The sequence below is a fragment of the Pyrgilauda ruficollis genome, unplaced genomic scaffold, assembly GCF_017590135.1.
Source record: "Pyrgilauda ruficollis isolate IOZ18807 unplaced genomic scaffold, ASM1759013v1 scaffold2, whole genome shotgun sequence".
Lineage (NCBI taxonomy): Eukaryota > Metazoa > Chordata > Aves > Passeriformes > Passeridae > Pyrgilauda > Pyrgilauda ruficollis.
The window spans coordinates 14028273-14043733 of NW_024519206.1; the positions used below are offsets into that span (position 1 = coordinate 14028273).

General features: G+C 40.0%; 1 protein-coding gene across 1 annotated transcript in view; it reads right to left on the reverse strand.

Annotated features, from left to right (window-relative positions):
- The window catches only part of RFTN1 (raftlin, lipid raft linker 1), a 96113-nt gene that overhangs the window by 13200 nt on the left and 67452 nt on the right, over positions 1 to 15461 (reverse strand). The window contains exons 6-7 of the mRNA XM_041466761.1: positions 13567 to 13770; positions 5119 to 5234 (exon numbers count right to left, since the gene is read on the reverse strand). Of these exons, the coding sequence (XP_041322695.1) occupies positions 5119 to 5234; positions 13567 to 13770 (320 nt within the window). The remainder of the gene's footprint in view (positions 1 to 5118; positions 5235 to 13566; positions 13771 to 15461) is intronic.

A 15461-nucleotide genomic window follows, 5' to 3' on the forward strand; every position in this document is an offset into this window, starting at 1 on the left:
GTGTGCGACCTCGGGGTCCCTGCACCCACTCCCACACCCCTCAACAAGCTCACACAGATGCACCACCCAGGGCACTACTGCCTGGCTGGAGACAGCTGATGAGCAAAAGAAACATGTGCCCTGTGTGGTTTTATAGGAAGTATAAAAGAGGACTGAAATACTTTTTCTCAGCTTGTTCTTAAGTGGGAAGTTTAGATCTGGGATGCTCGCTTTTCTCTTGAAGGTTTTATGGGTGAGCAGAGAACTAATTCTTAGAAAACTGTGACAGCTGGGAAGGATTTTCTAATCCATACTGTGCTGAATTTTCAGTCTCTTCAAGTGCCCTTTAATCACACAGAAGAAGCATTCACCTTGTTAGATGCTCAATGCTACCAGAGCCACAAGAAATTATCAGGGACATTACAAGTTCATGTTGTTAGATTCTGTTACTACATTAATCATCAAAACCAATGAAAAGATTATAGAACTTAATCATGTGGATTTTAATCAATTTTAAATGTATGTCTACTGAGTTCAGCAGAAAAATATATATGTATATATGTGGCTTTCATACCTTATATAAAGGAAAGAAACAAGAATTAATAAAAAACAAATTATTGGAAGATAAGAGGCTCCTGAAGGTTTTTGTTCAGCTCTTCTGAAAACGCAACAAGAATTCAGCAATAGACACTGCTGAAATCTTTTGCCCAGGCAGCACATCTGCCCTTTGAGTGGTAAAGAGGGTCACACACATGACTCCCCTGGGCTTTTCATGCCCATTGCCATCAGCTCCTAGGCTGACCTGGTCATGCCTTTCTCTCGTGGCCAGAGACAGCAGAACATGGCTTAACTGACATATGACCTAAATCAGATTTACAGACAAATCAAATCCTTATTTCCAGAGAATTTGTTTTAAAGCTTACATTAAGGCAACTTGCAACCTAGGCTCAGCACAGATAAATTTTTAAATCTTTTGTTATGTCGCACTTTAAAAGGTTTACCATGTCTACGGTGGAGACTGACCCCATTCAAGTCTGCCAGGGAAATGGCAACACCACGATACATTTGAGATTTTAATTCATGTCCATACACCAAAGGTATGGTATAGCAGCAAATACAAAATGATGAATCAGCAGTTCCAGATTTTCAATGAGAAAATACGTGTAAATTAAGAACAATATTTTCAAAATGAACACAGCTTCAGAGGCAGAACAATGCAGCAATATAAAATAAATGTTACAGCACTAAATTTTAAATACAGTATTAGCTATTTTGGCTTGGGTAATGGGGAAGGGAAGGTGACAGATTTAGAGTTGGGGAGATGGAAATCATGTAGGCTCTGATTAATCAGAACTGTCTACCCACATTTGCCTACGCATGCAGAATTAAAACCATCAAACAAGTTTTAGGGCCAGATCTCAGAGACTGCAGTGGAAATAATATGTCCTGACATTTTTAGAGTTAAAGTGATAAGGATGAGTGCAGTATTTTGTCATAACAAGTCCTGTGGTCATTTGTAGAGGATACCACAGCTCTACTTTTGAGAAGAAAGAGTTAAATTACTCAGAGCTATTACATCCTGTCTGCTGCTTGGCGGGACCACATACTGTGACAGCTGCGAGCTTTACATCCTCTACAAACTGACATTTTACACACATACTGAGTGCATCACACTGTTCAGCTTGTTTTCTCTATTAGCCTTAGCAATTAAAAAGGCAGCACTTTCCCTGCTAAGAGGTGTGCCAACCCCTCTCTTTTGTGTTAATGCTTAAACAGCAGCCCTTTACCTTTTCATTTAGAGAGATTTTCTTTCTAAAGGGCATCGATACATGCTACATGTCTCCCTTTCTAAAAAAGCTTTCTTCTGTTGTGGCTGGGATTCTTTTGTTTGTTTCTTCTTCTTCTTCTTAATTAGTATGGCACAATAAATTTACATTCAGTTCAGACCACATCTGAGTAACTCCAAAATTCATCCAGATAGCCAAATCTGATACAAATCTAAAATAAGGATCCGTTATATACATTTATATCATGCTATCCAACAGGACTTCTTCCACAGGCCTTGGCAGAAATAGAAAATGTTAATGTAGATCAGAGTTGAATGTACACCAAAAAAACCCCCAAGCTTCTACATAATGAGTCATTCCACTGCTCTGTTACTATGTCTGTAGCAACTACACTTTGTAAAATTCATCGTTTAAGAAGCCTTAAAAAAGCCTTTACAGGCTCTTGGACATCTTCTGTCACAAGTGAACTCTGTCTGTCTCCTTCCCCATTTTAGTTTCTTCCTCTCCACTGCATTATTCCATGTTGATGGTAGATAAAGGTGAATTCCAACAGGGTTTAACATTTGGTCTTCTGGGTACAGCACTGTACAAGTGCCTACAGATCCCCCAGCTTCCAGACCTTTTTCTGACTCCATGACTTCACCTACCTACACCTGTTATGTGTCAGAAAGCATGAGGCAAGATATATCCTAGCAATTCAAACTGCAGGAGGAGTAAACCAAAATGGCCAGCTCTGCTCTTTCTCTACATAGGTAAGATCTTTGCAAGACTTCCCTAATGCCTCAGCATTCTTCCTTCAGAAAGTTTTTCTTCCCCATATTCTTCCTCTTTCAGCTCAGTGGTGAACATTTTCATAATGCCCACAGAACAGCCACACTTGAAACATTTTCATAATGCCCACAGAACAGCTACACTTGATTTCAGGAGAGCAAAACTGCCAGGGAAAACCCAGTATCCAAATTTTTAATTACAGCATAGAATAATCTGATCACACTGACAAGCTCTGTATATACTATCAGTCAGTTTCTGAAATTGCACATCCCAAATATTATGTCTGAAACAGGAGATTCTCCGCATTAGCCCTCACAAAGACATGGTGTGTAGCAGTACAGCATCTCCTGACACACCAGATGGCATTGGGTGGTTCATTCCTTAATCTGTTGACCAGCTGTGCTCTCCAGCATGGAATTGCTAGAATTGAAAGCAAATGATACTCCACCTACAAGGCCTCTGAAACTTCAAAGGGTGCTGCTAGAAGATACTCTTCTGCTGAGTCCTGGTGTTTTGGTCAGCACTCTGCCAACACAGGATCCCCATTATCCTTGTCATGTAGCTTGACAGAAGCTGTCTTGTGCCCACAGAGATTATGGCTAACTTTGTTATGATATCCTACTGAGATGGAGAACCTTGGATTGGTTTGTTGACAGCCAAAGTGGCTCCGGCCAGGAATCTGTTTATAACTCGGAAAGCTATTTCCAACATGGCTGTAAGTGATGGTTAAGGAAAAGGAATATGGATTAGGTCAAGTATGCCCTGAATATTCTGTGTACTCAGCATGTCTGGTTTAGTTTCTACCGAAAGAAATCCAGTTTGTGCATTGTGGGACCATTCTGTGAGGTGAAGTGAGGCATATTAAGGATGGATCAGTGGGTTCACTTCAAAAAGGCACTCCTGATCTGAATTAAAATGCTTGTATGAACACAAGATCCTCTAAACTTCTTGAACCCACAAACTTGTCCAGAAAGGAGTTCCACAGATCTGCTGCACAAATAATCTGAAATCTCTCTCTTTTGTTTGCTTTGCATCTGGCTCTGACTAGCGCCATTTGGCATTGACTGGAAGAGATGGCAAACAATCCCTATTTACCTCTTTCCCATGTTTTATGAGCTCTCTACCCATTCCATTCCCTGCAACTCTTCTCTTTTCCAGGCTGAAAGGACACACGTGTAAAGTCTTCCTAATATGGAAGCTGTCTGTATCACTGACCATGCTCACTCTCTTCTCTGAACAATTACTGAGCTAACACAGCCTTCTGAAATAAGGTGCTGTCAAACACAGCTTACACAGTAGTATGAAGTAGTATATACTTGCTGTTTCAACCTCTATTCATTTCCTAACAGTTTTAAACACATGGTTAACATTAATGCTTCTTAACATTTGCCTTCTTGATCAACCCTGACCTAATGCACTCATGAAACCATCTGTCATTACCCCAAAACCTCGTTCCTGAGTGGCAGCACTGCAATTTGACCCTAAAAATGAACAAGAAGAATTTACAGTCAAGTCTGTCACAAAAGGAACAGCATATAATGCAATAAAGGAAGCATTTTTCAGACACACATCAGCAACAAGAAAAGCTGTTACTAATGCAGCTTGTTAACTCTGCAAGTTGTTTGTAGCCGTTACTATTTGGCCATTTCTTGCTGCACTACAAAACCATCATCTAATAACAAAACTCTTAATCTTAGTCTCCTGGAATTTTACACACTTACTCTAGATCTGTCCCATTTTCCCTTAATCTGTTCTTCTGACATGTGTGTGCCAAAAGGAGGGATTATCTGTCTAAGGATTTTACACCCTTTACAATACATTCCAAATGAAATGATCAGGTATTGCCTTGATAGATACACAGCATCTATTTCTAGCAAACATCAGACAGAACCAAAAAAAACCCTTCTAAAAGTTATGCAACTACTTCTTCCCCCAACCTCCCATGTTCTTATTGCTTCAAGTCACAAGCTTTTTAAACACAGAAGTATTGTGTCTATAAAATTTGCTGTGGAAGACTGGTACTGACCAACCTGGCCTAAGCAGTGCTTCTACTGATCCATGTGGGCACCTGGACCTGCAGAAGGCCAAGGTATGGTTTGTCTATAGGGGCCTATCCAGAATATGCAGTTTTTTCACCATATGAAGGAGGACAAACAGAGCCAAGGCAGTTCTCTGTGCTTTCCTGCTGCAGCTAAGCCTGCCTACCTAAAGGGCTGCCTTCTTTAGCACTGCGAAGCTACAATGACTTGTGTGATCATGTTGCCCTGACAACCAATGGAGATCCTCTGTGCAGTTAATCTAGCAGACATCTGTAATTTTGAGACAGATAGCCCTGAATTTCATTGCTCACTGTCACTCACATTTCCTACCCTCCAAAAAAACCCATGAGGTCGAGATCAGAAGTGTGTTGTACAAACCCAGAGTGTGGTGAACCAGCATTACTGTTAACATTGCACCCCTTCACTTTGGCTGCCTGGCTGGTACTGTTGTAGCACAGATCAGTACATGAGAGTCTGTCTCACGGTCTTGGAGTGTTTTGATTTACAAAAAAAAAGTCAAAGAAGAAAGACTGTACACATACCTTCAAGACAGTCCACTGCTCTACCACAATTGCATCATAGCCCTGCGTGGTTTTACTGTCTTCCACAGCAAAATCTTCGAAGAGAAATACTCCATCCATTGTCCCATGTAAAGCATCTGTGAAAACACAGGGCTGCCTGTAAGCTTTATAGAAGACACTCCATGTGTAGTGAGGAATCTGAATTTATTAACAACATATTCTTCCAAGGATGAGACCTGTATCTCTAGCAGTTTTAAGAGCAATCCTACTCCCTAATGGCAAACCTTGCTGTCCAGTCTGTTAGTCCTTTGCCATCAGAAACCACAGCTCTCCCATTCTGAGCAGGCAAAAGTGATTCAGTCCTCAGTTCAGCAGTACTGCTCAACTACTCAAAGCTGTAAACACACTAAAGACCATGTATTACGCCAACGTGATATTTCCAAGGGGTTTTGAAGGTATACTGATTTATTTTTATGATATTTATGATATTGATACTTGTGACTATATCCATTCATTCACACAAGTCAGAACCCTGCATATGGATCAGCCACTGCAGATACAGTGATCTACATGGACTAAGGATGATCTGGCATATCTGAACAGTGTGAAAGAAAAGATACATTCATAACTATTTAATCAATTTATGAAGGCATTTTGACCATCTGGTTTAGTGCCTCTCTGTCCTCATTTGCATTCCCTACACGTTCAGCCTTTTTTCAGACAACACATCCTCTTAAAGTTACTTGAGCAGCACTTTCTCCTTTAACTCAGCCACACACTCCATAACCAGCAATTACTCCCATATCCCAGGACTTAGGTTTTGTCAGCTCCATGACAGAACAGAAACAGAACAACTGAAAAAAAAATCAATCCTTATCTTTCTTTGTTAAAATAAGCTGATTGATGGAACAGAATTATGTTTAGGGAAACTGTAAATAAGCAGGACTGTGCTCTTTATAAACAGAGAAAACTCTTCTCACATTGTCAAAAAGCGTCTTTTTCAGCCTTTCTAATATGAACAATATATCTACCCTGTATGACTGATTATAAAGACCTTGCTTATCCCCTCCCCAAATGTTGTATTTTGCATGATAGCTTCCTTACATTTCTAGCAACACTATATTCCTTGAACTGGTATGATACATGTTTTTGAAATGCAGTCACATGTGCCAAACTGACAGATTCTTGAACTGACAGGGGAGTTTTCTGGATAAGCCTGCTTAGGTGCTTCATCAGGGTCATCCTGCTTTCCTGGGGGATGTTACGAGGTCAAGAAATGCCAGCAGGAAGGAATTGCTGCCTCCAAGAGAAAACATATATCAAACTCAGAAACAATTTTCACAAAGGAAGCAGTGAGGAGGATTAAGAGGCTTCTTACCTCTTGCAGACACAATCTCAGTCAACATCTTCCAATGTCATTATATGATCTAAATTCAATTTATTATCTGGAAATAACAAATTTGTTGCAGGCAAAGCCCACAACAGACCCGACTCCTACATCTGTGGGCTTATGTCTACACACACACACTGCAACAAGACTGCTGCTGCAGGTGTCAATGCACAACCCCTCTGTTTCTATTTGCACAGTCTCTTAACATATTTTGCCACTTTTACAGTCGAGTCATTAAGTTGCAAGTCAGGAGATGCAAATACTTGTCTCTAAACTAAAACGGCTTTTTTTTTTTTGGTTCACTTGTGAAGGGAAAAAGCTGTAAACCACTTACTAGGGATTATCCTTGAGATTCTGTTGGGAGACTGAAAGAAGAAGAAAAATCTTCTGTCTACTTTCACACTGCTTCCACAGGCAGGTTTCCTGCAACTCTATTTAAAATACAGAGAGCTGAAGACTCCTCACCACTACAGCAAGCCAGGATTACACATTGCTCCAAGGTGGATGAGCTGGACTACAAAGCAGTAATTCCTGTCATCCAGACAGATTTCTTATCCAAGTGAGAAGAACAGACATTTTTGTTGTGAAATAACAGGCCAGATCACTAAGTAGCTGGGTTACAGGTTTGAAAACACAGGGACAGCAAGCTTGCCACATACCAAAGGGTCCAAGATTTAATTACTGGATTTCATTCAAAAACAGCACTTTGTTAGACCTGACACTACAAAGGGGGAACCAACCCAATTTCTGTGAAATATCACATTCCAACACCTAAACCCATATCCAAATCTATTTCAGGATGCTAATGTACAAACAGTCCTTTAATTTTCCAAAGCAGGGATGACAGGACAGCACTAAGACTGAAAGCAGATCCCTACTACACACAGACATCCAGATCTCGCCAGGGCAGCTTTATACAGCACCAATGCACTGCTCCTGTATTGTGAATTCCCTTAATGAAATTCAGTGTCACACTGTTGGCACAACTGCAGCTTGAGCTCTCCCCCCGCCCCGTGTTTGCCAGCTAATTAATAAGCGATCACAACACAATCAGCAGGCGTGTGTTTACACTCACTCATAAATCATCCTTTATGTTTCACTCTGCTGAACATTCCACTCATGCAATTCACAGCTTCCACATATGTGAATATGATGGCACATATGCAATGTTTTAGAAACCAATAGCTGAGCTTGGGAGACCCTACAGGCAGCAGAAACTTTTGGCGGTGCTGAGTTTATGGTCGGGCTCATGATCTTAAAGGTCTTTTCCTAAATGATTCTAAGATTTTGCTTTCCTGTACTTTGTTGGAAGTACAGTGATTACTGCTGAAGGCTACATCCATCAATCATACAATCCATTGATTTTTTTTTAATGGGTTTTTTTGCTAGTAAAGAAACCCATGGAAAATGAGAAAACTGGAAGGGGAAAATTATGACGGAAAGACAGCTGCAAACATAAAGAACAGTGTCTGTTCAACAGAGTGACGCTGGTGAAAAACTCTACAGAAGCTGGTTGATGAAAATCACTGAGATTTCCCTCCCAACCAGAACCAACCTCCTCTCTCTACCTGTCACACCAGTGTTTTAAACATTCATGCCATGAATGCACACCTGCAAATTCTCACATCTCACACCACTGGCCTCACATTTTATCTTTTACAGCTCATGTACTACACTTCCAGAGAAAAAGTGAGGCACAGAAAAGAATAACTGGATCATTAATTCCTTTGCATGTGAAGCATTTGGGATGCTGAGAATAATGGGTGAGAGGAGAATGCAGCAGAGAAAAAACTAGGAGGGTCATGTTTTGAAGAAAAGGCACTTACAACTCATGCTATGCTGTCAGGATCAGCAGGAATTTCAGGGAACCTCTTACACAGAGATGTGGAAGGACAAAGAAATGGCCAGATGCACTGACTCTATCTGCAGTACCTTTACCACACAGGGCTCTAGATCTAAGAGCAACTTAAGTTGACAGTCACATGTCCTAGAGCTGGCCCACTAGATGAGATGCCCTGATCCACCAGTTTCATAGAGTCAGAATAATGCAGCTGGAGGGGGACCTCAGGAGGTCTCCAGTCCCACCACATGCTCAAAGCAGGTTCAGTACAACTGCAGACAGACCGCTCATGGCTTTATCCAGCTGCATCTTCAAAATCTCCAAGAATGGAGATGGCACAACTTCCTGAGTAGCCTCTTCCAGAGAGTGACTGTTTTCAATATGAGAAAGTTTATTTTTATATCAAAAAAGGACCTCTCTTATTTCAATTTATGTGTATTTTTTCCAATCCTCCTACCACACACCACAATCAAGGGCCTGGATCCACCTTTTTGATTGTCTTCTCATAAGCACTGCCAGGCACTGTTAGGTCCCCCAAAGCTATCCTTTCTCCAGTCTGAACTAACTCTTTCAAGTACTGGTTAATCTTCAACTTGCTGCCTACTAAAATTCCCCTAAACCTTTCAACAGAGCTGCTACCCAGTCAAGCTGTCCCCAGCCTGGATTAGTGAAAAAGCCTCTCCCTTCCCAGAGGCAGGACATAATGGAATTTCAAACAACTCCTGCTGCCATGTTTTTCCATCCTGTCCAGGCTCCTCTGGACAGCAGTCCAGTTCTGAGGTACCTCAGCTGGCTCCTGAGTATGGGATCATCCACAATTTTGACAAAAGCAAGCCTCGTTGCCTCCTGTGCATCATTGACAAAATTGTTAAACACAACAGGCCCCAGGATAGATCTCTGTGGTACTCCACTTTTTACTCTAGGCAAACTGCCACCTATTAACCATGACCCTCTGAGTCTAGCCATGTAACCAGATTTTTACCCATCTAGGCTGCATGGATACAAAAATATTATGGGAGCCACTGCCAAACTCCCCTGATGAACTAACCCAAAATGATATCTAGTGCTTTTTCTTCACTCACAAATCATTATTTTATCACAGAGGACAATCAGTTTCAAGTATGTTCTACTTTTGTCAAATCCATGCTGAATGCTCTCAATCACTGTCCTCTCCTTCATGTGTCCATGAGTTCCAGGAGAACCTACTCAGTGATCTAGCCAGAAACAAAGTGAGGCTGACTGTCCTGTTTTGTCCTTTTGGCTATTTTTTTTTTACAGACAGGTGCAACCTTTGCCTGTGTCTGTGAAGACTAAGGCAAAGGAAGCACCAAGTATCTCAGTCTTATCTAGATGCAACTGATCCTCATGTAGGATGAGGTGGATCACAACACAAATCCTACTGACTGTATCGGTCCAAGCCATGATTTCCATTGATTATACTGGCACTTCAGGGTGGCAACTCATACAGATTCCTGCAGGGCAGACTTTACAGACACATTTATTTAGCTGGATGTTACCTAACTTGCCTACAAAGATCAGTCATCTAAAGCTTTAGATGGTAAGCTGGTGTTTCCAGTTTTCACTGTTTGCTATATAAAATATTTCCTGATTCTGGTGCAGTTATAGTCTCTTTTGTTAATCTCTTGTTTAACAAGATTCAGTTCCTGGAACATAGCCTAAGTTAAAAAGTTTCGTAGAAATTCCAAATATTCATCCATTTGCAATAGCACAGTAAGAAATGGCAATAAAACAAAACATTTTGACTTTGCTGTTTGTAGTATCACTTCCCAATCTCTACTCTTGAATTTCTCAATCTCTTCATTCTTTCTTAAAGAAAAGGCTCCAAAAGTAGAGGTTACAATCAATGTCCTTCCTCTGAAAATGTTCCATTACCACTGCATCTTTTATTAAGGCTTCCTACTGTGCAAAAAAGCTATTTTCACTGGGTTGTATAAATATTTGATGTAGCTCAATTGACAAAAACATATTTTGATGTTCTTGCTTCTGATTTACAGGAGGTATATGGGAAAAGATTACTTTACCATGACAGCTGTCTTGGCAGGCGACAATTTTCCTCCTGTTGTCTTTGAACTACAAATTCTCCTTATCTAGGAAAACTAACCTTTAGGCTGCTGTTGCTCTCAACGAGGAAAACTAGCTCTCTGTGGCTTTATGGGGCACGTGACCTGAATGTCTGCCTTTGCTTCGTATTTGCATTCCTCCGCCCTTCTGAATCTTTTCACCTTCAGTACACACAGAGAAAATAATTCCATATGGATGATAAAAATTCCAGTACTTCTGTGGCTAAGGTGACAATAATCGGTCAAAGGCATCGCCGGCTCATCTCTGTCAGAGAAAGATGACAGAGACAATGAATCGGACTCTTTTAAAAACCTGACTACTTTCTTCTTCCAAGAAAGTCACGTTTTGTTTCATTTGCTTTGTGTTTAAGTACTGTCAAGTGTTTTCTGGCTGGTTGGCTGCCTTTTTCTAGGTTTGAAAGGCAGAAAATTCACAGACAGAATGGTACAACAAATACAAAAATGCTAGGCACTTAAAGAGCTGCAGTTCAAAACAACTGAAGACGAACAGGCTTGTGATTACTCTGTTAAGTCATCAAAATATAACCTTGAAGAGGTTTGACTCTTCCTGCCTTCTCACAGTACTGATTGGAGACTCGCTGTTACAGGAAAGAAGGAGACCCACCTGTTACTTCCTTTCCATTTGGTATTAATCTGTAACTTGCTGCTACAGACTCCATTTTCACTGGAAGGGGGCAAGGGTGAATCCCTATGGTAATTTTAGATCACTAGGCAGGATCAATTTACACCTGGGACTACAGGCAGAATTATCAATGACATGAGCTGGATGAAAAACACCAGCAAGTAACTGAGGTGCAAATTTAAAAGAATAACTGTTGTCCGCCAACATGAGAACATTCAAGTACCAAGCAGGCTACTGTTTCTAACTTACCAGCAAAATCTGAATACATTTAGTATATGGTGTAACTCTGCATGGCTTACATATTGTGATCGGCAATTGTGTTATATTTCTGTTTATAATTATCTGGTGCAATAAGAAAAAAGAAACAATTGTTACCCATGAACTTTAAAACTCCTTTAAAGACTAATTATTAAACTGTTAGCAGAAGGAAGAAACAGATTTATGACTACTGACAATCTGGAAATCTTCACTTCATTGGGTATTCCAAGGACAAGGGGGAAAAGAAGATAATAACCCTGCTTTTAAGTCTAATAAGCAAAATAATGAATTCATACTTTAAGCCAAAAAGAAAACCAGCCCCCAGAACAAAGAAATGTGATATAGCAAATTAAAGAAAGTATGCTGATACACCCTTAATTTGGAAGAGGATTAATCAGTGAATTAGGCCAGATATGAAGAGCTGGACAGGTTGCCATAGAAGTCTAGAAAAAAGTAAGGAGCTGAGACCCTCAGACCCCTACTTCTCCCTCTTGTCCCTACCCTGTGTTGTTTGATACTGACTGGCATATGAGTGACAAAGCTGTTCCATTTCTCTGCAGCACAGAAAAAATTTAGGATTTAAATGATAAAGCATTTAACTGCAATTAATAGCAACTTAGAGATACTCTTAGTAAATGTTCTTCTAACAGCATAATACACCCTCAGAAACCTTGTTTCAGCTTTTTGATTTCAAAACTTGCTCCTCCTGTAACCCTAAAATGCTAATAAAAGTGTTTATTAATTGTTCTTCTTCAATCACTGATCTACCTTAATCTTGAATCAGTCCACTTTTAGATATTTTGTGGTCCTGTTTGCATTGAAACTTTATTGCCAGTATTCAAGCCTACTTTATCTATGTCCACAGGCACTTATCCAGCACTCTTCACTCTGGTATCCAAGTACATGAATCTCCCACAGGGCTCTGATATGTAAATGAACTCTAAAAGTTTAAATAACGGAAAAATGTTGTGTTTAAAACATTTTAGAGTGAACTGACAAGCAGATTTTATTTTAAAAAAACCACTGAGTCTGATAACTGAGCCTGATAGAGCCAATTAGCTTTGCCTCTGTGCAATTTATACACATAAAGTAAATGACCATTTGTTTTTAAGCAAGTTAACTAGCAATTACAAGGCTTTCCAGGAAGCTGTGTGAAAGCATTCCACCAGCTGAACTTTAGACCTTCCCTTTTTTTGCTACTTGTTTGTAAAATGAAAAATTTGGATTGCCTGTTAATTTCCTGATTGACTTTTACCAGAACTGAGTCATATTCCTGTGTTTTATCCTGGGTTCTGGAATTCAGACCAACAGTAAGAAGATGTTCTGGAAGCAGCTCCCCTATAATTTTGATGCATAAACCAACTAATCTTAGTAGGAATGTGCAATCTCTGGGTTACCACAGTCCTTTTGAAAAATGTAAAAAACCCCAAAATTAGGAAAATTATTCAGCCATAAGCACTTTAACCATGAAGTATACCAGTCACATAATTTTCCAATAAAATTAATCCAGCTGCAACCTCAACATTTTTATGTTCAAGTACTTCCCTGGAATTGCTATTATGGCTTCTTGGTTATGTCTCTTGGATCTATGCACCCAAGTCTTTCTCTGTACAACAGGCTTGCCTTCAAAGCCATGCTGGCCATGAGTGTGGTACAGACTGGCTACAGTGCTAAGCTGGACCCACTGCCACTCTTCCACAACATGTAAAAATCTGGGATTTTTAATCTTCTTAAATTAAAGCAAACATTTATCCATCACTCACAGCTAAGATGAAACAGACATAGAAAGCAAGTTAGTAAAACAGCGTGCCATCCATGTGGAAAGGGTCTCTGCAAGAACTGGAATTGATTTCTTGTTGGCCAGATAAAACTCGAGTCCTCGCACCGGCCTGCAATCAGAGCCAGATGCAGCGTTTGGCTGGACAGCAAAGTCACCCCTCTATTTATGTCATCTGTTTTGCAATCTTATTAGTTTACTTCACTTTACTTGGTACTGCTTATTAACTGTATATTTCTACAATTACAAAACCATCTCTAGTATGTTTATAAAAATACAATACATTATCTGTTTTCCTTATTCAAATGCCAAAATGTTTTCTGTGCTTTCATTCCATTTCACAAAGAGGTTGATCTAATATAAATCTGCCCCAAGTCTATATTAAAGCACCTCCCAAATAACTTCTCTTCAAAGATAATGACCTCCATTAGAGGAGAAAGGAAAATAATCACAGCATAATGCTTTCTGTAATTTCCATACCATTTACCATTCCAAGGCTGAAGATGGCGTTAACCAGTGAGCCTCCTTTCCTGAAGTGATCTGTCATGTGCTCCAGCCAGTTTGCTTCTAAGCTGTTGACAGTCTGCCCATTCCTGGAGATCCTCATAGGGATAGTCACTGTATAATACTGGCTGCATTTCTGTGCGGTTTGGGGCTTGTTGAAGAGAGCGAAGATCTCTGCTTCTATCAAAGAGTAAAAAAATGGAATAATGTAACAACTATATAACAAAATTTCAACTAAAACAATGCATAACCCACTGTTTGCCCTTGCCTAATTACAGTGTACAACAGCAAAAAATTCTTTGGGATGTGGTTATCTCCTTAACACACTTCTGCAGTTCAAAACATCAGGACTCTCTCAAGACTCAACACAGTATTTTACTTGCTTTTACAGTATTTCTTACTCACAATGGATTCACTGTTGATAATAAAAAATTTAAAGGCAGTAATACCTGAATACTAATGCAACATTCCTCCATTGGAATCATCAGCTCAAACATAAAATCTTACCTCAAATTTAGAAGGAATTGCATTCTGGAGATCATGGCCATTAAAGTACTAAATAACTCAGTTTTGATAACACAAAAACATGGAAAAAGCCAATGGCAGCCTCATCTCAAGAAAATGCAATGAATCATTCATGTAGAGACTCTGGTAGCTGCTTTGTTGATTTACTCTGGATCTGAGCCAAGGTGAGACATTAACACAACAGCAAATGAATTTTAAAAATGGAATTGTGAAGGGTCTTAAAAATTAGCACATCTCCTAGACTCTTTTCCATGTCTCCTCCAGTATATTGTAGGAGCAGTTACTACAGGAAAAAAAATCATTGCTGACAGCAAAGCTGAGCTTTCACAGCCCTAAATGGGAATTAACTTTAAAAGTAGATATCCTTCTCAGAACAGTAGAACCATAATTAAAATAACCAACAAAAAATTTTGGACATTATCATTTCACTTTTTAATGGACATGGAAATAAATGGTAGAATTTCTACTGACTTCCAAATGCCAAAAGTTCTCCCCATATATATTAATATGAAAGGTAAAGACTTTACATTAAATCCTTTCACTTAGTAAGTTCCTCTTGTTTCCAAGCTATTAGGTTCTAACCTCAAGAAAAAGTAAAGAAAGAGGTGTCAAGAGAAATGTTAAGATTGCTCTCTAACAAACATCACTGAGCAAGAACTGTGTAAATTGAAAAAGATATCAGAAGGGAGATGCTCAGAAACAGGCTGGCAGCACTGGAAGAGAAGAGCTGGAAGCTCATAACCAACATGAAAAGAGACCTAATGATCTCAAACATGAACTATATTTTAAATAGAATAGAAAGGAATAAACATTAATGTTAATCCTCTTGCTGTTCACCACTTGTTTAGAAAGAATGAAATTACGATAATCCTAGCTCAGAAAAGCACACACAGAATGCTTCTCTCATCATTTTGATTCCAACTCCCAGAAGAGCCTTTTGTTGGAAAAGGAGATCTTTCTGGTGCATAGTGAGACATTGATAAGAGAAGCTGGACACGACCCAGCAATGTGTGTTCACAGCCCTGAGATCCAAGCCTATCCTGGGCTGCATCCAAGGAGGGGATTCTGCCCCTCTGCTCTGGTGAGACCCCACCTGGAGCACTGCACCCAGCTCTGGGCTCCCAGCACAGGAAGAACATTTGCAATGGGTCCAGAGGAGGCCATGAAGATGATTAGAGGAATGAGGCACCTTTCCTATGAGGAAAGGCTGAGAAAATTTGGGCTGTTCAGTCTGGAAAGACCTCAGAGCAACCTTCCAGTACCTGAAGGGAGACTGTACCAGGCATGTAGTGATAGGACACGGGGTGATGGCTTCAGACTGAGAGATGGCAGGGTTAGATTAGATA